The sequence below is a fragment of the Penicillium verhagenii genome, assembly GCF_028828195.1.
Source record: "Penicillium verhagenii strain IBT 33310 chromosome Unknown utg000004l_segment0_segment0, whole genome shotgun sequence".
NCBI classification, from domain to species: Eukaryota; Fungi; Ascomycota; class Eurotiomycetes; order Eurotiales; family Aspergillaceae; genus Penicillium; species Penicillium verhagenii.
In genome coordinates, this window is record NW_026643168.1 from 431,139 (window position 1) to 453,584 (window position 22,446).

The 22,446-nt window shown below is 47.0% G+C and overlaps 6 protein-coding genes across 6 annotated transcripts; 2 read left to right on the forward strand and 4 right to left on the reverse strand.

Annotated features, from left to right (window-relative positions):
- Positions 1-4,845: 4,845 nt before the first annotated feature.
- On the reverse strand, positions 4,846-6,403 carry pex13 (peroxin PEX13; the record flags this gene model as incomplete). Its single annotated transcript, XM_057162496.1, has 3 exons — positions 4,846-5,636; positions 5,705-6,220; positions 6,352-6,403. 3 exons carry the CDS (start codon positions 6,401-6,403, stop codon positions 4,846-4,848), a joined length of 1,359 nt encoding a protein of 452 aa, XP_057023611.1.
- Positions 6,404-7,078: 675 nt separating this feature from the next.
- N7466_003100 (ER oxidoreductin) lies at positions 7,079-9,066 on the reverse strand (the record flags this gene model as incomplete). The annotated part of the gene is made up of 3 exons (XM_057162497.1): positions 7,079-7,217; positions 7,276-8,873; positions 8,965-9,066. The coding sequence occupies 3 exons, from the start codon at positions 9,064-9,066 to the stop codon at positions 7,079-7,081; spliced, it is 1,839 nt and encodes a 612-aa protein (XP_057023612.1).
- A 1,031-nt stretch (positions 9,067-10,097) lies between these two features.
- Positions 10,098-11,320, reverse strand: N7466_003101 (intradiol ring-cleavage dioxygenase; the record flags this gene model as incomplete). Its single annotated transcript, XM_057162498.1, has 2 exons — positions 10,098-10,727; positions 10,802-11,320. 2 exons carry the CDS (start codon positions 11,318-11,320, stop codon positions 10,098-10,100), a joined length of 1,149 nt encoding a protein of 382 aa, XP_057023613.1.
- Positions 11,321-14,780: 3,460 nt separating this feature from the next.
- Positions 14,781-15,515, forward strand: N7466_003102 (uncharacterized protein; the record flags this gene model as incomplete). Its single annotated transcript, XM_057162499.1, has 1 exon — positions 14,781-15,515. The coding sequence occupies one exon, from the start codon at positions 14,781-14,783 to the stop codon at positions 15,513-15,515; it is 735 nt and encodes a 244-aa protein (XP_057023614.1).
- Positions 15,516-15,940: 425 nt separating this feature from the next.
- N7466_003103 (uncharacterized protein) lies at positions 15,941-17,136 on the reverse strand (the record flags this gene model as incomplete). Its single annotated transcript, XM_057162500.1, has 4 exons — positions 15,941-15,973; positions 16,045-16,342; positions 16,398-16,499; positions 16,556-17,136. The coding sequence occupies 4 exons, from the start codon at positions 17,134-17,136 to the stop codon at positions 15,941-15,943; spliced, it is 1,014 nt and encodes a 337-aa protein (XP_057023615.1).
- A 1,363-nt stretch (positions 17,137-18,499) lies between these two features.
- Positions 18,500-19,622, forward strand: N7466_003104 (uncharacterized protein; the record flags this gene model as incomplete). Its single annotated transcript, XM_057162501.1, has 2 exons — positions 18,500-18,566; positions 18,616-19,622. 2 exons carry the CDS (start codon positions 18,500-18,502, stop codon positions 19,620-19,622), a joined length of 1,074 nt encoding a protein of 357 aa, XP_057023616.1.
- Between the last annotated feature and the right edge of the window lie 2,824 nt (positions 19,623-22,446).

The window sequence follows — 22,446 nt, forward strand, 5'->3', positions numbered from 1 at the left end:
TATCTACTTGACTATATTCAGGTCTCTTGGAGATTGTCTAATACTCTCAGTTTTTCAGTGAATTTATGAGGCGGTATCAAATAGGCTGCATTGTAATCGAATTGTCTCTGTTTTAGCCCCCAAAACTTGCACATGTGAATGCTCCACACTATCAATCTCCGGTTAGCTCTGAAATATCAGTCACTCCACTATGTAGTATTTTCGTGGGTTTTATGAAACGTAGAGCCGTGTAATAATTCAAATGTTTATAGATGCAGATGCAAAGGTCCTCTTCGAAGGTTTCCATTTGCTTTGTACCTCCAATATCTCTTCAAGATACGTTTCTTGCTATCAAGTTACCTAAATTGTCTACTTACAGTACATACTAGTCACGGATACACGGATAAATATATATCTAGGGTGAAATTTGAAAGTGTTTCCCCAATTCTTTTTTCCCTGCGAAAAATAGCAAAACTCGCCCTCTTTAAACCCACATGTGCAATATTTTAACAACTTTATGTGTGAAAGATAATTTTTAAATGCCTTCAGCTCTAAGATTAGAAGAAGTGGTCGGAGACTGATCTTTATAGTAAGCAATTTGATTAGATGCTTCCGTTCCGAAAGTATCAGCCCTGGAAAATGGACATGATATTTTTCGGGATTTTAACTATGCATGTGGGGATGCGGCTCGTTTGCTAACAAATTCGAACAATTTTTCTCATCCTCAACTTTCAAGTCGTGCCAGCTGGCAACTCTACCAGCAAAAATCATACCAGAATTTCTGATTGTAGGAAGGAATTATTTATTAATTATTTATATGTGTGGCATAATCAGAAAAAAGAGTTGATGTAAAAATGTATGGAGATATTGAATATCAAAGTTGCTGAGTTTTTACCTTTTTTTGCGGGGAAAAAAAGTGGGGAAACACTTTTGTCACCCCACGTACATTACTAGTATTCGTCGATATCTGGCCGTGCCTCTGAATGTTTGAATGTCGAAGACATTAGATCAGATTCCCGGATACTATGATTTGAAAAACCTGCGCAGGCATTTACCCCAAACCTTGAATTATACCTACTGCCTAGCTAAATAAACCCTTGGAACTATGGATGTGTTGATGAATGTGTAATCAATACGAGATGGACTTGAAAGCATCATTATTGCATGTATACCAAGTAAGAGAAATGTACATCTTCGTTGCAAACTATGTCTAATAGGTGGCAGGCATAATTGGGGATTGAATTAGGGGGAGTAGCTTCACTCGCCTGAGCTGATGCTGGGAGACCTCAAAGCAGGGTGATCCTGAACCTTCAATGTGACAGGTAGTAGATCATGGTAGTGCTACATGGTAGAGGAGCTCTGTGATCCTACGCGCCCCTAATTAAGCGAAGTAAGCGCGTCTGATCTTGATCCTGGGGGCTGATTGGTCGATCAGGTTAGTATGGGAGACTCTGATCCTGCGAGCGTATAGGTCCTTAAGCGAGATCAAGCGAGCGTGATCTGGATCCACGCGTCGTGATCTTGATCCTCGCGTGCCATTGGCCTGATCAAATATAACCTTGGGATCGTTTTGATTCTGACGCGCGATTGGTCGATCCTAAGCGAGGTGGTTGATCTGGGGGACGCGTCCAGGGCCAGACCTGAGGTATAAATACCCCGGTTTTTCCCCCTCCTCTCCCTCTTTTCTTTTTTTCCCCTTCTCCAAGTCTCATCACTCTCAAGTCTCTTCTTTATACTTTCATTCATCTTCATCATACTTCATCATCCTTCATCATCCTTCATCTCATATTACATCTTCTATCTTCCTCCAAACAATCTTTGATGACAATCATGTCCATGCCTCATCCACTTTACATTTTTCCACAAGTTCTTCATCCATTCCCTTCTTCTATTCGTTGATGCTAACTGCCTTCAAGGTTTTTGAATGTTCATTATCATTGACACCTTGCTCACCTTGAACATCTCACATCTACTCGTCATCGTTCGACATGACCTTCATTTGCATGTTTGCATTCTACTTGCTCTCATTTCTCGTCACTGACTCTATCTCAAGATAGCTACATGCTTATTATCACTCATGCCTTGGCCCATTTGACCAACATCTTAACAAGTCTGAAGACTTTGATCAACAAACACTCTGGTCATCAAATCGTCTCGGCCAGGTTGCCTTCCGACATTCTCTCGACAGCTTCAAGCTCGAGAAAGCAAACACTTGACACTCGAAGAAGAATCAAATGACAACAAGACATTGAAAAACAAAAGTTGTCTCGAAACACAAGACCTCACTCAAGGAAGCGCCGGTTCAAGCTGCACGTCTTTATTCACGTCTTCAGAATGGTGTGCCCACATCTTGTTTCCCTTTCTCTCCTTGACTGCTCATGCTCATATGCCTTTCGCAGTTCTCTGGATACAAAACACCATTCGCATGTTGACGAAGACAGACCAACCAACAAACATCACTCTGGTCTCTCGTCTCCAAAGCAAAAAGCAAAAAGCAAAAAGAAACAACAACAACAACGAACAACGACAACAGACACATGGCATCAAACGACTGAGGAGGATGAAACTTGGGGAACAGACAGATCTTGCTGGGTTGATTTTGGAGACTGCTGTGGGCTTGCTCATGCTACGGCATGAAGGACGTGGTTGATTTCTTGTCAGATTTTTGTTTACTTTCCTTCTACATTTTGTTGTTCGTGACTCCTATACTCTTCACCTTTGTTGACTGTGTTTTGTGTCAGTGGTTCTGCTTGCTCTCATTCCTTGGAACATCATGACAGGCAATTTCCTTTGTGCGACCACCAGGTCTCATGGACACTGGATAGGAACTGCATCGGATTTGGTTGTCACCGGCAGCTGATCCATCTTTGGCATGAGTGCTGGACCTCTTCCGAGAGTAAGGCTTCCAGGTCAAAGATTGGAGTGACACCCTATCCTTCTCGGCATGAGTGCCGGACCTCTTCCGAGAGTATGGTTTCCAGGTCGATGTTGGATTAACTTCGTGCACCGCTCAACCCTTGACTTGATCTTCCATGAGCGCCGTGGACCACGGAGTTGCGTTGACGGATTATCAATTGTCGGGCTCTGAGTACAATGTGTTTCGTTGTTTTTGGGGGCCATTATATGATGGGAAGAGTGTGGGTTCAAGTGGTTCTGTTGGCTCGATTCATCGGTTCGCGAACAATCTCTCATTTCTCATTGTTCGTACTGCAGTCTACTCTCGTTCAAGTCATTTTACAGAGAATCAAAGACCGCATTGAAAACACCAAACCACATCTCAAGTTTCCACAGTAGATTCTAACAAGGTCGGTTGCCGATGCCATTCCTTCAACTCCTCCAGAGTTGGAACGTAGCCTGATATGCCATGGATGCAGCGCCGGTTGAACTTGTCTTTTCTTCTAACCCATCCTAAACCTTGGAAAGCGCAACTGTGTCGTGAAGTCCCAATTCCCAAGGTCGAAAACTTGAAGCACACACGTTCACGCAAGACACTACCTAGTACTTCATTTCCCCCAATCCACCCAAGGACAAATTCCACCAAACTCACCCACTCACACGAATTCCCCCAAACCCGCGAAACCCACTCCCCGAACCCTCCTGCATATTGACCATTGACAACACGAGAAGCCTCCCAGGCACGGCACTACACTACACTACACTACACTACACTACACTACACTACACTACACTACACTCACACAACCAGCTCCACCTCAGTTCCAACCCATCCACCCCGATCCCAATCCGCATCCAAACCATTCGTACTACAGCTAACAATCCCTCGAACACAGCCTCGAACCCGAACCCACCGCAGGGCCCACAACCGCCGCACGTTGAAACGAAAGACCCGCCTCAGGCTCACTTCACAGTGGACCCAACCCCACGATAAACGATAGATGGTGCATGATGTACGTCGTATGATGTATGTATCTCATGCCGGAGGCGAACGTGCGCTGCAAGCCGCAGTCGCAGCAGCAGCAGCAGAATGACGCATCGGCTGCCTTGCAGCGCAGATGGACGCATGCAACTTTTTCAGGAAGGATGTGCATGGATTGGTGCGTTGGTATGGCATGTACTTGCTATTTTGCGTTGCGTTGCGTTGCGTTGCGTCATATGCAGCGGGTTTAGTGGGTGGGTAACGGGTTGGGGGCCGAGCTCTTAAGAGGAAGCGGATTTACTACTGTGGTAGGTTGCTGGAATGCGGAGGTTTCTTTTGCTGGCTTACTGTTCATGATTTTCTTGGTTATCGTAAGAAGTGGAGGGGATGAATCTGATTGTTTTTAAAATCTACTGAGCTAGGACGATTCTTCCAGGGTTCGTAATAAGTTGGAGTGATACCGGTGAATTTACGTTTGCGGGGATTCTCTTCCGCAGTGACTTACAGTTTGAGTTTACAGAGGGGCTTATGACTTCATTCGAAGCACGATTCAATGTTTGTTCAGATAGCATCAAGTAAATTGGAAAATGGAAGAGCTCCATTAATGCATTTCGCCAGTAAGATACAGAGAATCCCAGGAAGTACCGTCGCTAAACCAGGCCTATTCCAGAACAAAAAAAGAAAGAAACCAAGGTAAGAAGAAAAAGCGGAAAGACCAAAGCGACCCGACCTCAATAAAAACAGGAGGTGAAGAAAAATTGAATATTTACGGTGCGTAGATGAGGTGCCACTGTCTGCTCATATAGAGCCAGGTTGATGCTCATTCGGGTTGTGGGGAATATATGTGAATCATAGATGAAGGGGCGGTTGGATGCTTTTGACGCTGGCCCGTAAACACAGAAACAGAAGCGAAGCAGAAAATAAGATAGCCGCTGTCGTCACAAAAGAAGCTCTAGTACGCCCGGAACTCCAGGCAAAGTCTATATTTCTCAAGGTAAGAGATTGGTGCCCGTCTGGAAGTTCTTAACCGGGATATCGCCCATCTTGGTATTTAGCTGGGGTGGCTGGTCGAAAGCGGGCTTGGAGATGGCCGAGAGGCTTTGTGTTCGACCGGCGGTGGCGCTATCTGTGTTTGAGAGGGTGGCAATCTCAGCGCCAGAAGTAATGGCTGCTTGAGAGGGTCGTCGCTGGATGGTTTCCAGGTATGGGCCGGGGAGGTAACCGACACGTCCGTCACGAGCACGGCAGCGCCACCATTCGGAGGCATTGCCTGTTGGGTCTGACTTGCTGAGGACAGCAACAATGTCGCCCTTTGCTACGGCGAGATCGATGCCGTTGCTCTCTTGTGTCTCGGGGGTGTAGTCGTAAAGGACGCGGCAGAAGTCCAACTTGGTTGGGTCGAGCGAGGCGGACTGCTCGCCATTGGGGCCAAGTAGCTGCGCCCGGCGCTTCGCCTCTGCCTCCTGGGAGCGGGCGAGAGCCTTGATTAGCTTGCTCATGAGGTAGGGAAGACCGAAGACGGCAACGAGGAACATGAAGAAAGGCTTCTTGGAAGGCTTGGCAGGGGCCGGTGAGCCGTCGGGAAGAGTAGCGGGTGCGGATCGCCCGCCCATGAACGCGGCAAAGGCTGCGGGAGTTAGAGAAGTGGCATCTGCTGGAGGAGGTCGGCCGGTGATTTTGGCGATCAATGTGCGGAACCAGCGAATAAGTGTGAAGATCCCCAGTGCTGAGCCGAGGGTGTTTCGCAATGTTCCAAACTGCTCTGCGACAGAGACCATTGCTGTGGGAACAAAGTTAGAATATTGTCATCCCATTTGAGTCCACAAAAGATTGAAAATGATGTCTTACCGAAAAAGGAACTGTGTGTGGCCATGTAAGTGCTTTCCAACATCTGGGCAAAGCCCCCGAATGCTCCAACGATGCTTTCAATCATCTGGAACGTGGCCTGTGTGCTCTGACTAAAGGAGTTTGTCAAGCTGTTGGGGTCATTCGGGTCCTGCCCGGGCATGCCTCCATACATGCCCCCCATCCCACCCATGCCGCCGCCGTACATGCCTCCCATACCACCGTAGCCGCCATAGCCTCCACCGTACATGGAGCCCATGGAGCCGAAGCGCGAGTATGGTGATGAGTAGGCACCCATGCCACCAAGCCCGCCATAGGGGCTGGCACCTAAGCGGGACGCGCCATAGGGCGAGTAGGCATTCGCGTTATTATTCACAACGGAGTTGAGTGCGCTGGGGCGGGAGGGTAGGTCGGGGGCGGTGGAGGTGGTTGCGGGGTTGCCCGCAGAGGGGGTGGTAGTAGCCATGGCGGTTGAAGCAACAGGACTACCGGCGGTGGGCACAGAAGATAAAGCGTTACCTGTACATTATTAATACGGGTTACTCGAGAAGTTACGATGGGAACGCGATCGAGATTGCCTCCACAAAGCCTCGGTTCACCGCTTTGGAGGCCGTTGGTCCCGAGTTCTGGGGAAAGGGAGAGAAACTCACCAGTAGCAGCACCGGCTCTTTCCCACGGTTTTGGTGGCGACACCGACGCCATAATAGTTGACAATCTAGCGCATCGGGTCAAGAAGATGGGGGGAATGAAACTGGGGGTGGAGCGCGATGATGGGGAAAGGGAGTGGGAGAAAGGCAAAGTTCCAGGTCGCATGTGGCCGGGAGTGGAGAAGCCGAGGATGTCGGCGATTGCCGAATGTGTCTTCGATCAACAGTATAAGTAATCAAGTCGCCACAATTTTCTGAGAGAAATGTGAGACTAAAACCAGGTCCAATACCTTGTACCTTTGTTCAATCTCCTGTCAATTTAATTGATCGATTTTCTTTCCAAAACATGGTACAAAAGCTTTGCGGGGTGAAAATCTCTGTGGTGGCAAATTCATCGCAAGTACCGGTGACTCTTATCACAGTACCCGAAATGGGTATGCAGTTCCGAGGCAAAACTACAGTCAAAACATCAAAATTTATCGAGTCAAGAAAAAAGTTCATAGAAATTTATACTTCTGTCATTTATCACAAACAGAGTTCCGATAGCTGCCAGACATCATTTGCAAGAACTCTAGTATAGCCGAAAAAGCCAATATAAATGCAGTGAAGAACACTGATGCAAGTATCCATTCCCAAAAAAATCACAAATAAGACCAGTCTTTTCTCAAACGCCAGATACAATGGTCGCTATATACAACAAATGAGTATGCTAACAAAAAAAAGATGTCGATCAGAGTTCCTCATGTTTCACAGAGCGACGCATGGGGTCGTCTGAACCAGGGGCCTTGATCTTCCATTGACGAGGAGGAACAGGCAGACCCAGCCAGAAAGCCCATAGTCGGTTGGCCTCTGAGCTTAAAATTCCATAACTGTTGATATAGGTTAGTAATCTTGTCATGACTTTATATTGAAAAGAGGAGCACTTACCAAGTCCAAGGGATTCCGATCCAACTCTTCAAGACATACATGGTCGTGTCGCGAAGAATTGTCCACTCGGAGACGAGGTCATCGTAGGCGGTGGGCTTCTCAGGGCGAGGTGGATACTCCCAAGGCTTGCGTCCCTCAATCTTCTGACCTCCTTGGTACCATTCACTGTCATCATCATCCTCATAGTACAAATTACCAGCACCATCGTGGAACACACGTCTGGGCTGCTTCTCATCCGGCTTGACCTCGGCTTGCTTAGGAGCGAGAGGGGCGTAATGGTGCAGGGGAAACGCGTGCTCCTGGCCTGCTTCATAGGCTTCGTGGAAGCTGCGCGCGGCAGCAAGACTGTGAGAAATACGGCCGAGGGTGTTGATCAAGGAGACCAGCTCGGTGCGGCGCAGAGGCGGGTTCTCACCGTTCTTGGTCTCGTCATACTCGAAGAGAACCTTTAATGCGGTTCCGTATCCGTTGACTTGGAGCTTACCCCAAAGACGGCACTTGTCGCAGCCCACGCAGTCCATCAGGCGGCTGACGTTGCGGAAGCGGTTTCGGAAATCGTCTTTCAGGCCGTGGGCAATGGGATCTTGGAACATGAGCTCCTCGTCAAAGATACGAGGTGGGCGCGCAAGAATCTCCGCAAGCTGGTTGACTCGCTGCTTGGTATCGAAATCCTGGACGGGATCGCTGGTACAGAAAGTGTAGCTCTGCAGGTGCTTGCGGAGCTTGGCCACGGCGCGGGATACCAGGGCGTAATTGAAGTACATGTTGGAAACACGTTCGGGGTGGTCATGCAAGCGCTCCTTGTAGCACTGCATATTGGGTTGCCACTGTCCAGTCGTCTGGTTCAAGTAATCCCAGCAAAGATGAGTCGAGATCGAAGCGTGCATACCACTGATAAGACGGTGGAAGACACGCTTCTCCAGACATTCGTTATCTAACGGCAAACCTTCCAAGCGCTGCGACTCCTGCAATAACACGCTGCGGAAATCAGATGCGGCTTGAAGTCCGCCCATTGGCACGCTGACGGCCTGCTCCTCCAGCTCCTCTTCGGTAGACTTCACGAAACAATTCTCGCGGTAGATGGCGTCCCATACTTGGTGTGCACCAGGTCCGGAGTATCCCGTGAATCGTTCAGGGTTGTCCACAAGACTCACGTAGTCGCCCTTACCCGCTGAGCCCTCGTCCTCGGGGACACAGTAGTCTCGGTCGTCACATTCATCATCATATTCGACCACACAACTTTCCCCAACACCCTCGCCGAGCATTCCCTGGAGGGGTCGTTCCGGACGTTCCGCTTGTACCTTTCGAGGTGGGTGATGGGCTTTGGGTCCCTCCAGCTTGCTCAGCTCCTCCGAGCGCCAGGTGAGGGGAATGTCCTCCTCGGAATCAATAGTATTCACAGCGCACGCAATATTTCCACACATGCTATCGGCATCGGACCAGAACGGGCATTCTTTGTTAAACAAGTTCAATCGGTAATATGAGAAGAAATCGGTTTCGGTAGTAATGCTTTGAAGGAGGGTGTAAACTTCGTCGTTCAATTTGTTGATGGTGCCATATGAGACACACGCGTCTGTAACCATAGCAGAAGGGTCGAACTAGTGATCACGAGAGAGTCAGCAATTGAAGTCCAACAACGGGGGGTTTTTTCTGTATGTCTCGCCTGCCGGGCTTCCGAGAATGACTTACAGCGCATTTCGCGGTATCAAGATCTTGCGAGGCATGACTAGTATCTGCCAGACTCGCCAAGGCGAAGACCGCGGTGTAAAACAGCTTCGCGGCGGAAGGCATGTTGGCGACCATGAGTTGGGGAAATTAGAGAGAGTTGTATGAAGAAAACAGAACGCGGAGTGGAGTCCGGCGACGCTGTATACGCAATGTGGCGCAAAACGAAAATCTCCCCAACGGTATGCGAAATCGAGTCACAGGTGTGTCGCGCAGGTCGGATAGTAATCACAGACTTCGATTCATGTCCCGGAAGGAATGTTGGCTTATAAAGAAACAAAGTTCAAAAAGGAAGTGGACAATCTGGCCCTTCGCCGCAGTGGCGGATTCCTTTATCACCGGCCCGATCGCCGCCAAGACGTGGTCTGATGCACGCTGATTGGCTGGAGCCTTGTAAACCCCAACTTATCAATTGATATAAATAGTTTGGTTGATCAATCAATGGCTTCATGTCGTATGACTGGGGAAACGGTTGAGTATGAGATGTTGGGGAGATCACTTCTACCTACGTTTATGCTGCACATGTGTTGTTGCACCGAATACATGTATGTTTTGGAATAGGACAGTCGTACAACCCACGGTCAAATCATGTTAGATTTGTGGCTGATTGTGGCTGCCAGGAATATATCCATGGATGTAGCGATACTTAAATCTTATTTTCGAGCAACCAAGATCAGCCTACTAAACGGAAGAGGAAATGTTTAAAAGAAGAGAAAATACCAAATATTAAAAAAAGCAGAAAACAGAAGAGGTATCGCCTGAATAAGCTTCGGCAAGACTCAAAGAAGAGTAAAAGAAGGTTCAAACCGAAAAGTGAAAGATAAGAGGTTTCTGACTTGCCCGAAGGAGGAAAGTAAAAGTGGCCGAAAGGAAGCCTGTAAAAGTCTTTCATATACGCAGCATCACTGAGTCTGACATCCATATACAGTCAGATAACTTTAAATACATGCAAGAAACAAAAAAGGAGCCAAGTTTGCAGTCAGGCATAAGTCGCTGGGTCAATATTTATCACAAAAGAATGGACAACAAAAGGCTGGGATATCCAAAAGAAGGTTGACTAGATAAGATCACAGAAGCAGACAAATTCAACCAAGCTTCTAGTGACCTCCTGCCCCCCCGGCTCCGCCAGCGTTGCCTGAACCACCAGAGCCAGAGCCAGAGCCCGAACCAGAGCCGGAGCCGGAGCTGGAGCCGGAACCAGAGCCAGAACTCGAAGAGCTACTCACAGCTTCACCACCAGAAGAGGTATACTCAAAGCTGTAGGTCGGAGTATACTCTGCCGTCGTGTCGACCGCAATAGTGACCCAACCAAAGATGCCATCAGACACGTCATCACCAATATAAACATACTCGAACACAGGGTCCGAGGTGCTATCCTCCGTCTCGACGAGAAACACCCGATCCTCGGCATTTGTAGTTATTTCAATTGTATTGGTGCTGTAAGGGGAAGTAGCCTCGACAATGGAAATCAAGCTCTGGTCCCAGAACAGCTGGCCAATATGGGGGACTGTACCACCGGTCAGGGTACCGTTGGAGAGGATTGTGGCATTCAGATGCAGAACCACGTGGTGGTGGGTAGCACGGCCGGAATAGTGGCCGGGGAAAATGGACTCGAACGTCGCGACTCCATCCGAGTCGGTCGCCTGGACACCGCGGAGGAAGGTCTTGTTTAGGTTGCCAGTGTCTGCGGTGTTGCCGTTGCCGGAGGAAACAACACCGGAGTATACCTAAGATGAGGAGTAGTCAGTGAGTTTGACATGCAAGTAATTAGATGGAAGGTTGCGGTGTTGACAAAACATACTCCAGTCGAGTTGCAGTTCCAGATGTCCCAGTAGGCCCCCTCGATAGGATCACAGGTGCTGACGTCCAGGAACTGAGCTTCAATAACGATCGGAATTCCCTCTTCGTCATCGCGCACATCCTCTCGGATCAATTCGCCCAGCACATAGAAGGGACCGACTTCACCCTCGGGGTTGAGCACGCATGTCCCACTATCAGAGAAGACCGTGCTATCATCACTGTCAACTGTGATGTCCGATCCTGTGTACAAGTGAGACGTATCAAGGATGGTGGTGGTGTCCCGCCTGGACTTCAGCTGACGGCGGTACTTGTCCACAGTGGCTCTGCGGCGAGCTTCGGCACGGGAATTGAGACCAGAGAGCTCGCGCTTTTCTGCGCAACTGGCCAAGTCCCGGCGAACTCGCTGCTTGAATTGCTGAACGCCCAGGTCACGATGTTCCAGCTCGTTGTGGCCAGGGTGGGCGAGAGTGACCGTGGCTAGGCCAACAGTCGCGAGGAAAACCGCAGATTTCAACTTCATCGTGGAGGAAAATAGCAATAGTTGTTATAAAGAGGAGACCTGTTTGTTTGAAAGATGAGAGTCAATATTGCTGTCGTGATGAAGGTAATTGCAGCGTCCGAATCGGCCCTTTTATAACTTTCCTTCTCACCATACAACACTTTCTCCAGAAATGTTTTCTTTCTCATTCGTGGCTTTTCAAATATGAATCCCCCCGCGTTGAAACAGGTCTGTCGACAGAATCGTAGACATTGTGCCACGGGATCAACAAACAACACTGCCAAAAATTACAAAGTGGTGCTCTCAAACTGCCCTGGAAAAAGTGAGTTGCGTATGTCTTCTCTTGGCTACTCTATATTACGTGCCATTCTAGCTGCTTTCGAACTTCTTACAGGGGACGGAGATGAATTTTGGAAAAGGAGCAATAGACTTCACCACGGTAGATCCAAGCCACCAGTATGTGCACGGAACAAGCTCCGAATTTACAGTGGCAACTATTCAGCGAATGTGATGAATATTCCACCCGTCATAGAAGAATTCTTTTTTTTTGAGTGATATAAGGCTAACTGAAGAAATTAGTTCCAGCCACTGACTCCCTGCCACCATTATGCACTTCCTATAGCCTTAAATGGTTATACATAAGTCTGTTGTGACCTAGAGCGTAGTATAGTATAGAAAGCCCCGCTTGCCAAGGTTTCAAAGTCTAGTGCTGGTCAAGTTTGTCCAGGAGCAATCGGTTGGTTTTGGATACTCATTATGCACAAGGTGCACATGCATAAATGAATATGTCGAGAGTGGATGAACATCGATTGATAAATTTGTACAGTTGAAAGCACTTGTGGGAACATGCCTTAGACACCATACACACACCAATCATCCGACAAAGCTACCAGCGATGGTGAAGTTGAGAAGTGCTCAATATCAGCACCAATATTGACTCGGCGCTAAGAAACACGCGTTCATTCATGTCAGTTTCTCAATGTGATAGAAAGCGCCAAGAAATGGAGTAATTAAGCGGAATTATACTATCTTGGCTTGGCCGATCATCCCCCACATTATAGACCAATCCCGTTGGCAAGGTTCGTAACGTTCGTGTGTCAGATGGTCGGCACATGTGCAGGAATGCCACGCAAAAAGTTTGGCTTAAGACCACAAAAAAAATCTCGCGTGCGGACCTCGGGGCGAAAAACCCTCCAAAAACCGCGCGCAGCCTTACAACCGTTTCGACCGCGTGCCACCATTCTCCACTCCCGCTGTGGTAATATCAGAGCGCGGTGTGGTAAGAAGTAGCAACATTCGCTTTTTTGCCCTTTCCTCTTCTTTGCTCGAATTATACTTCCACGATTCATGGGGACGCGTCAGCCTCCCCCGGTCCAAATGCGCCAAGAGCCTGAAGAAACGCCATTGACGGATTCGTACTCCGTGCCAAGGATATCGGCAAATCATCTCATGTTGATTTCCAAGTGCGAAGGCCGGAGAGGTTTGTTTTTTGGTCCCGCCCCTTCCCCTCCTCCGGCTCCCATTCTTGGCGCGGAGACTTCGAAACGACTACTAGTATATGTGAATTCTGGTGTATCGAAATCTGACAAATAGTGTATTATTGAAGAGAAATTCATGCGCAACGGAGCCTATACATCATGCTGTGCAAATAGCGTCAATTTGAAGCAAAATCATATATGACTAGTAATCTAAAGAGCTCGTCATCAGTAAGCGGTTGACTTTCAAATATAAAAAAGCATTAATAATAGATAATTTAAGCAAGATTAAGTATAATAACCTGAATGTATTAAGCACCTCCACGGAGATAGAGGTGAAAAAAATTCAGGTACTTAGGGGGTACTTAGAGAATATGTCCAAATCGGGTTAGAGGGAGTATATGAGTAATTTGGGGAGTACGTGTAGCAATTACCGATTTCTCGTAGCTGTGTAAAAGATAATTAATCTGTAGTAGTGTCACAGTGTGAATGAATGCACTATTTTAATTGGTTGTTAGTGGTAAATAACGGGACGGTCCGAGGGGGTTACGCTATTGGGACTAGCGTGGAGAATAAATGGATAAAAAGGTCAATTTGGATTAATCAAGGACGTCGTGGTGCAGCGGTTAGCACATCCACTTCCTACTCTGTTTGCAATGCACTGCTAGACAGTCTTTTATTATTACTACATATGCGCAAGACTAGGAAGTGGAAGAGGTCGGTTCGACTCCCACCGACGTCGTTTTTTTTTTCTTTTCTCTTTATCTTTCTGCCTCCATCCTTCTCCTTCCCTCCCCCTCTTCTCTGTATAGATTCCCTTTCCATCCAGACTCGAAGATCGATTAAGACCCAAGAATTGCCCACCATGTCCACAGGTCTTCCTATAGGATACTGTTCCATGATTCCGTATATTGCTGCCAATTCTAGGTGTTCATCCGAGATGGACGAATTTGAATTTGGTTCTATTCTTTTTTCTGAGCACCTAGTGTCAGTGTACCAATTCTTGACCTTGTAGCAGCTAGGTGTAAGATAATTATAGATATCTTGAGGACTCCTGAAGTATGCCTCAATCGGAAGCGTCTAGAAGGAGAAAATTTGAGTGTTTTGGAACATTGAAGCAGTAGATTATCTACAAGATGTTCAACCTGCAAGCTTAGAACTACATAGTGCCCTGTGGTTCTCTCGCTGTGCACGCTGCCACATGTGCCGTCAGCGAATCTGGACGTGCATAAATATTGAAGCTTTTGCTCAAACATCAATTTCATCAAGCATCTCATACGACCGATCCTTAGTCTCCGGGAACTCGAAGCACATACACGACAACAAGACTGATCAAGTTGGTAGCCAAGAATATCCAGCCCATCTTCAAATGGTTCGGCCATATGACCTGCACTTTCACTCCATCTTTGTGTAGACAACTCGTTCTCTCTGTCTCTTCTTGCTCTTCCTTCCTTGCAGCACCCAATACCACAGCATTGCGTTCTCGCCCTCGTTCCTTGTTCGTAGACTCGTTCTTCGTTCTTTCAGGTTATGAGCGCTCGTGCCAGTCAATTCAATCTAACCCGTTGATTGACTCTCCCGTTCCTTCGTTTACGCAGTTTCACCAGCGTTTCCTGTAACGCACCCGGCTTTTCAGCGTTCCTGCATCGCTCACCCCTTGTTCGCTGGTCTCTCAGATTGCACCTCTTCGTTCGCTGGTCTTTCAGATTGCACCTCTTCGTTCGCTGGTCTCTTAGATCGCACCCCACATCGGAAGAATCAGTTTCTTTCATCGAAGCTCAGCAACAGCTTCCACCAGCGACATATCCTACAGGTCATCACGGTACATCACTGTCGCCTCGTGAACAATCGCACTCGCCGGAAGCCGGAACCTTCACAAACCGCGCATTGAAATAACGGTTCTTTCTCGGGCAACCGCGATCCATCATCCTCACCCCACGACAAGTCACTGTCACCAAAGCCTCCACAGTCGGAGCATCCCTTCTCATCCTTTCTAGCCATCCACCATGTCTAGCTTCGTTCCTGCTGGACGTATTGACGCTTTGTCGCTTGCGAACAACGTTAAGAAGCTTAAGACCGAAGCTGATTGGCGCAAATGGAAGGAAGATTTTGAGATTTTATTGGGAACTTACGACCTGAAGTGCTGGCGGATCTTCAAAGGTCTTATGAAAAAGCCAGATGGACCCAGTAGGGAGCGAATCTACAACATTCCCGTCATGAATGCGTTTCTTGTTTCGTTCTACAATAATAATGTGACGGACGTTCCTGATGACGCCCTTGGCAAATTACAGAAGTGCCTATCTGAATGGTACCAGATCAATCTCACGGGATGCATGCTTCTTAATGCGACAATCTCGCCTGAGGCTGCCACCATGATCTCAAACGTTCATGACCTCCGTGAGGCGTACCTCATCCTTGAGAAGGCTTATTATCACACGTCCTATCCAAGTACAGTGCTTATATGGGAAAAGGCCGTCCATCTTCGCTACAAGAAGAAAGACACGGCACAGGGTCATTTACAACGATTCCAGACTGCGATACAGGATCTACTTGCTGTTTACCCCAACATTGTTAACAACATTACTGTGTTCCATATGTTCATCTCGAGCATACGGTTGCATCCTGGTATGGAGCGGTTTACCGCAAACCTCACTGTTGACACAAAGAACATCACAGACGCCGTACTCGCCGACGTCTACTCACGTTTCCTGTTGAATGATAAGATGTTATCACCAGGTTAAGGATTACTCGATTCTCAGAGAGTAGAAACAGATCGGGGTTCTATTAACTCCGTGGCGCTAGGGATTCCATGGGCTGATGGTGCATGTGGAAATAAGTGAGCGATTCTGAGATCATTCAAGGCTTCGAAAGTTGAGAAAAATATCCATCCATTGAGCAAAACTAGATTAAATTGCATTGAAAACTGTTTCATAACACTAACAGTACATTAAAAACAACACGCTGTATACTTGGCTTTCCTCTTGTCTGTCAGTTCTCTCATCTTGCCATTTCATGGTATGAGGAAGCTCCAAGTATTTGGAATTCGTGTACAGTAGCGACTACAGCGCAAGCAAGCATCCAAGAGAGAAGTTCCCAACCAACCGATCTCTACAATTGACTCCACCGGCTTTCCGCGACCCGTTCGCAGCCCCCACATGTAAAGACACTAGACTCGTGAGAGTCCAGCTACCTGATCGTACTAAAAAGACGAGAAAGACATGTCGTTAGCTCGAGATTTCTAACCAATGGAAGGACCGGGACAAAACTTACACCTTCAACCCAGAATCCATGCGGGCCCAAGTATTTCTTGGAGAAGGCATTATATTCATGCCAATTGAAAGGCCGCGGCTCACAGAGCTTGACACCATGAGACCAGTATGTGACAAGGCCCTTAGATGTGCCGCCACACTGCAGCCTTCCCGCTCTGTACTCGACAAGAACGGCGTAGATATTGGCAAGCTGATTGTTTACGTCGCTCTCCCATATCCAGTCACGCAGTTCCTTCAGTTGATTGACGCGTTGAATGACGTCCCAACTCAACAGAGGAGATTCTCCAGCGCGTGCGATCCTATTTAGACATTAGCATCGGTAATATCCTAGTTTCTTGGCAAAGTTGTACTCACTTGCGCTTGGATTCCAACTCGTGCATTCGTTCTTCGAACAACCCGGGCATAATGTTATCAGCGATGCGCTCCAGACACCTGTCGATGTGGCTATCAATGTCACTACAAGTGTTGTTAGTTATTGATAATCGACCAAACAGTACCTTAGCTAGACTTACTCGTCTTTCAGATCGGGTTCCAAAGAGCTCCAATCTGCTGGCAGCTTCTTCCAGTCCGTCAAAGGACTCGAGCCATTGTGTTTCCACCTCGGGTTTCTTGGCCCCACTTCCTCCGTGGTTTCTTCGTCAACATCAACCACGTATGACCTATCGAGGTCCAGTTCTTCAACTTTGATGAGGAGATGTGGAAGCAAAGGGCGGCGTTTCACTGTTTTGGTTGGAGGGAGTGTCTTGACTGTTTCCTTGACGGTCATCTCTTCGGTCGCAATTTCTTCGACCTCCTCATTCACCTCCTCTTTGGCATTGTTCTTCTTCTTGTTGGATGTCTTCTTCTTGGTGTCTTTCTTAGTATTCGACTTTTCCTTGGACTTTGAAGCCGCTTTTTCCTTGGTAGTCGATTTCTTTTTCTTCGAGGGAATTTCATTAGAGGCTTCCAACTTGCGCTTCTTGTCAGCTGTCCCGCGGTCTGCAGTTTTCCGCTGCTTCGAATTTTCAGCGGGAGATTCAGTGGAAATCATTCTGGTTCGACGGGATGCCCGGCCTGACGCCTCGTCGGGGCTCTCCACTGGGACGAGCGGCATCGTGGTTGGATGAGAGAAAAAGGTGAGGTAATGTGAAAATGAAGGTCCTTGTGGAGAAATTGAAAAGGTCTGAGTTTGGGCATCAACTCCAACTTATTAAAGCCCAGGGACCGTCTTGGTGCAGGAAAGAAAAAATTCGGAAATTTCCAAGGCTGGGAAAAGATGTCCCAGCAACCATACCAACATTGAACAGGAACAGGAACAAAGAAGGAGTGCTTACTCTGGCTCTCTTCAATTCTTTGTTTGAGCTGCTCTTTCCCTTCCCAATCGCATCGACTTTTCTTTGATGATTCTCTCGTCTGCTACCTCTACGCACTTTAGCGAAATCGACACTGATGAAAGAAAATTTCAAAGAAATAGATTTTGGCGCTTGGAACAAAAAAGAATCATTTAATTTTTTCAATTTATTATGGAGAACCAGACGAGCCAAAATTAGAATATCGAGATTCGATATTTATTGATATTTGTTGATACTTACACTGGGTTTTGGCATAACGGAAGATTCATGCGAGTGCAAAGATGTTCTATCCAGGCTAAAAATAGATCCAGTTGAGCTTTTATTGTTGTGTTCCTCGCCATGACTGTGTTATTAACTGCCAAATTTCTCCAGGGAGTTGGAAAACCAAGACATTCATGAATCTGGACAGAGACCATCAAGTTATCTATGGGCTTCTCGTTTAAATAGATTATTCCAACTAGAGAACAATATAAATCATGTAGATGAGGAGTGCTATTGATCTAGGGATGTTAACCTTGAAAGTCACCTGTTCAACGTCCTTCTAACCTTTATTAGTATATTCAATACCATCAATTGATCGATTATCTATGAGATCAGCTTCAATAACTAGCTAGTAAATGAGCATCCCCAAGCCCCTGTGGTGATCAGCTTGTAAGTCGCATTTGAAGGGTTAATCACCAGCTAGTAAGACGTGTTGATCATCTCCAGTCTTGACTCTTCATTACTATTCATACTGGAAGCAACCGCACTCATCCGTTATACTTAATTCTGCATCAATCGAGAATGCGACAAAAAACCCTCCACTTGGGAGAACCGTCGCTCGACCAAGCATATTTCTTCCTTCCCAATCTCTCCAGATGATACAGTACGTCCCGTAATTTGTAAATGGTGCAACTGCCTACACTATTTAAGTGATTATTTAGCCCCACTGCCAAGAGACACTAGTCTATATTTGGAGTTTTCCCGAAAATTCCATGGGTATTTCTGCGTACATGAGTTACATGGTAGTTTCAAGCAGGTATTAGCTTGTAAACTCAATACATGTGACACCTCGATGCCCCTCGTCTCAATCGGCTTTCCTCCCAAGGCACACTTGACAATTGATCACAAGCGGTCCAACCAAAGATGGATACAGATTATGACTTGGAATATCTCGCGGCCTCAAGGCACAATTCTAGGGCCTCTCTTTTAGGTTGATCATTTGCAGATTCGTGCTAGAGACAACAGCTGACAAGCTCTAGAAGATTCAAAGCCGAGAGACACCCATTCCGGTTTTCTTGCCTTACCATATGAGCTTCGAAACAAGATAATCAAATACATCATCGGCTCTACGTACTCTACTCACGAGCTCGAGGCATGGCAAAAGCTTCAATACACTGGTTATCGCACAGGTTGGGAGGTCAAGCCGGAGGACTTCACTATCAGTTCTACCGGTCTCAAATGCCATTCGATAACATCCTTCAATATTGCTCTTGTGAATAAACAACTTCGACAAGAGGCGCTCAGGATCATCTTTCGGAATGCGACTGTCTGTATTCATGTCCACATCCCCAGATACGGACCATTCAGCACGATCCCAAGCGACATATCCAAGACCTATCGTACTCTCCGCGAGTATTCAATGCTACTGGAACTGGCACGCAATATTACCTTGATCGTTGATCCACAGCCTGTGTATAGCCAGACGCTATCACATAAAGTAGGCTCAGCCTTGAACACAATATTTGGGTACGATAGAAGTGTACTTTGGGGTCTGCTGTCAATGTTATGTATTGCTATCCCAATGGCCGGTATCGCTCAACTCGCTGCACGGGTTTCCGCTATTGCGCCTTTTCAAGGAAAACGACACACTGATCTTCAAGGCCTTGTTGATCTTCTCGTGCAGGTGCCCGGAAGCAGCACACATATGAAGACCATTGTCTATCTGGAGCACTTGCATCCACAAGATCTTGAAATTGTCCTCGGTTTATTGAACTTGCGACGTGGTCCCAAGACGCTGGAGGAAGTTTGGGCTTCCTGGTCTGGGTATGATATGGGTCTACAGTCTATAAAAGAGGAATATGAAAAACACTATAGGGGTTTAGTGATGTTTGCTGTGGAGCAGGCTGGGTGCACGGAGGTTCTCAGTATGCCTGCAGAATTTGAGGTTGATGAGACCGACGAGGGGGATGTTCGTGGCACTCAGTACATAGGGAGGAGCCGAAGAACCTGGACAGAGAACAACAATCTTGAGATAATTCTAGAGTGACAACTAAAATAGAACTAATCTAGTTCTAGGACCTCTTTAACACTTATAATTACGACTGTCCGTCTTCTCACGACTGGGGATCGTGCTAGGCTTCCCCTTACCAAAAGCCGAACAAATTGCCGGATTCATTTATTTGTTTCGGTGATACATTACTGTACTCGAATACTAGCAATTCAGCGGTGTCAACGAGGCAGCCGTGAAACCATATTCCATTTAAATGAGCGTAAGCGGCTAGGAACATCGAGTATGTACTACGACTACGACATTCGTATGCGCTGTTGGAGACTTTTCAGGTCGTAGATTACGGAAGATGTATTAGCGATATTAGTGGTTTTTAGATTGCTCTCGACCATATCACAAATCAAAAACCGCTTCGATGGGGATAAGTTAGGAGCCATTACTTGCAGGTCGGGTGCCGAGTAAGCCCACCAGACCGACTTGGAAATAGGAGCAGGTAAGTGACAGATCGCCAGATTCTAGAGGGAACTCCCAAGATACAGTTACGAGACGAGGCACCGTATTTTAATGAAAATAAATCACGGTATCGAGACTGGTACAGGAATATTGATATTCCGGGACTCTTCCTAATATAGTCTAGTGTGCATTAGTAGTGGGGCTAAATAATCACTTAAAGAGTGTAGGCGGTTGCACCAGTTTCGGGACGTTCATCTTCCCGGCTGGACACTTGCCAGTGGGAATACCATTCTGCGAGTATTTGGAATTCTCAACTATCAACATCTGTTCTCCCCCCGCCATATTTTATCCTGCTTCATCGCTTTAGCTAGGCACTTTGGCAAGCGTGATTCAACTGTTGATTCCATCAAGACTTGAACTCGACTTCCATATCCTTTCGTTGATCCTACATGGATCCTCACTCCTTCCTCTCCCAACGTGAGGTGAATTTCAATGTTCCGTGAATGAATTCGTATACCCTCTCTTTGCCATTCTCCCGTGGGATGTTATTACTGGAGCCTGCTACCACGGAGTTTTCGACTAGCAACATCTTTATAGCGTCCGCTGCTTGTCTTCCGTCCATATCTCTCCTCGCTGCCCGAGATTGAATGCATTATCACCAGAACCTTCCACGAGTGATTTCTGGACTATAAAAGAATTTCTTGCCTCTTCCACATTTCTTCCTTCTTCATCTCCCTTCTCCAGCCAGCATCGAATTGTTCATTTCTGGGGCCTACCACCATCGATTGTTCAACTATTAACACCTTTCTTCCGTCCATATCTCTCTTCCCCGGACGACACCATCATTGTGTGAGATTGAATACATCGACAATGGAACCTTCCTCAGGTGAATTTTCGACTGAAACAAGCTTCTTCTAGCGTTTTTCTTCTTCGTCACCTTCAATCCCCACCTTGGGCGACATTGAATTATTTGTTGCTGGAACCTTCTGCAAGCAAATCCTCGACCATAAAAGCACTTTTTACTCCCTCCATCTTTCTTCCGTCTTCATCTACCCTTCCCTCTCTGGATACAATTCAATGCTCGTGGCTGGAACCTCCTATGGGCGAATCTTTGACTATAAAAGCCCATTTTGCCTCCCTGGACTTCTTCCTTTCTTCATCTTCCCCCCGGTCCATAAACCCGATCCAGGTCCCTATAACCCCTTGAGTCAGACTGAAGGAACCCCCCGCAGAGAAACTCTTGACCTCGACTATGAAAGCCTATTTCACATCGCTCGATTTTCTTCATCACACTCTCTCGTTACGCGAGATCACTGGAACATTCTGTGAGCAGAACTTCGACTATAAAACCCAATTTCGTCCTGTTCAACTTTCTTCCTCCTTCATCTACCCTTTTATGTTTCGGTAAGATTGAATTTTTCTTGCTCGAACTTTCCGCGAGCGGATCATTGAGAGGTATAAAATCCGGTTTGTCGTCTTTAGCGATCTTCCTTCCTCATCACTCCTCTACACACTGGCCAAAATCACTAGGACATTCTGCGGGTAAATCTTCGACTAAAATTCCGATTTTTCGTCTTCCACATTCTTCCTTCCTCATCGCCTCTGCACGATAGGTGATATTACTGGAACGTTCCGCAGGCAAATTCTTGGCTTTAAATACGATTTGTCGTCTTCAACGATCTTCCTTTCTCATCACCCCTCTGCACGACAGTTGATATTACTGGAACGTTCCGCGAGCAAATCGTCGGCTATAAATCCGATTTTGTCGCCTCAAACTTTCTTCCTTCTTCATCACCCCTCTGCACGACAATTGATATTACTGGAACGTTCCGCAGGCAAATTCTTGACTTCAAATCCGATTTGTCGTCTTCAATGATCTTCCTTTCTCATCACCCCTCTGCACAATAGGTGATTTTACTGGAAGGTTCCGCGAGCAAATTGTCGGCTATAAATCCGATTTTGTCGCCTTCAACTTTCTTCCTTCTTCATCACCCCTCTGTACGACAGTTGATGCTACTGGAACGCTCCGCGGGCAAATCCTTGACCATGAATTCCGATTTGTCGCCTTTAACTTTCTTCCTTCTTCATCTCCCCTCTTCTGCATGCGTGAGATTGAAGAAATCTTCTGCAGGAAATTCTTCGAGTTCGAGCATAAAATCCCATTTTGACGACTCCGCCTTGCTTCGATTTTCATCTCACATCGCCTCCCCGGATGAGATGGGACTTTTCCGAAAGCAAATCCTGAATTCAAAAGTTTGTCCCTCCTCTGACAAAATTTCCTCAACTCGATCAAATACACAATGCGACAAGACATGGGTCGCCGCTTTCACCCGAAACAGTCTACTCATAATTTGTGAGCTCTGGCACTAAAAAAAGAGCCAAAAATGGGTAAAAGGCACACCTGCGCTCA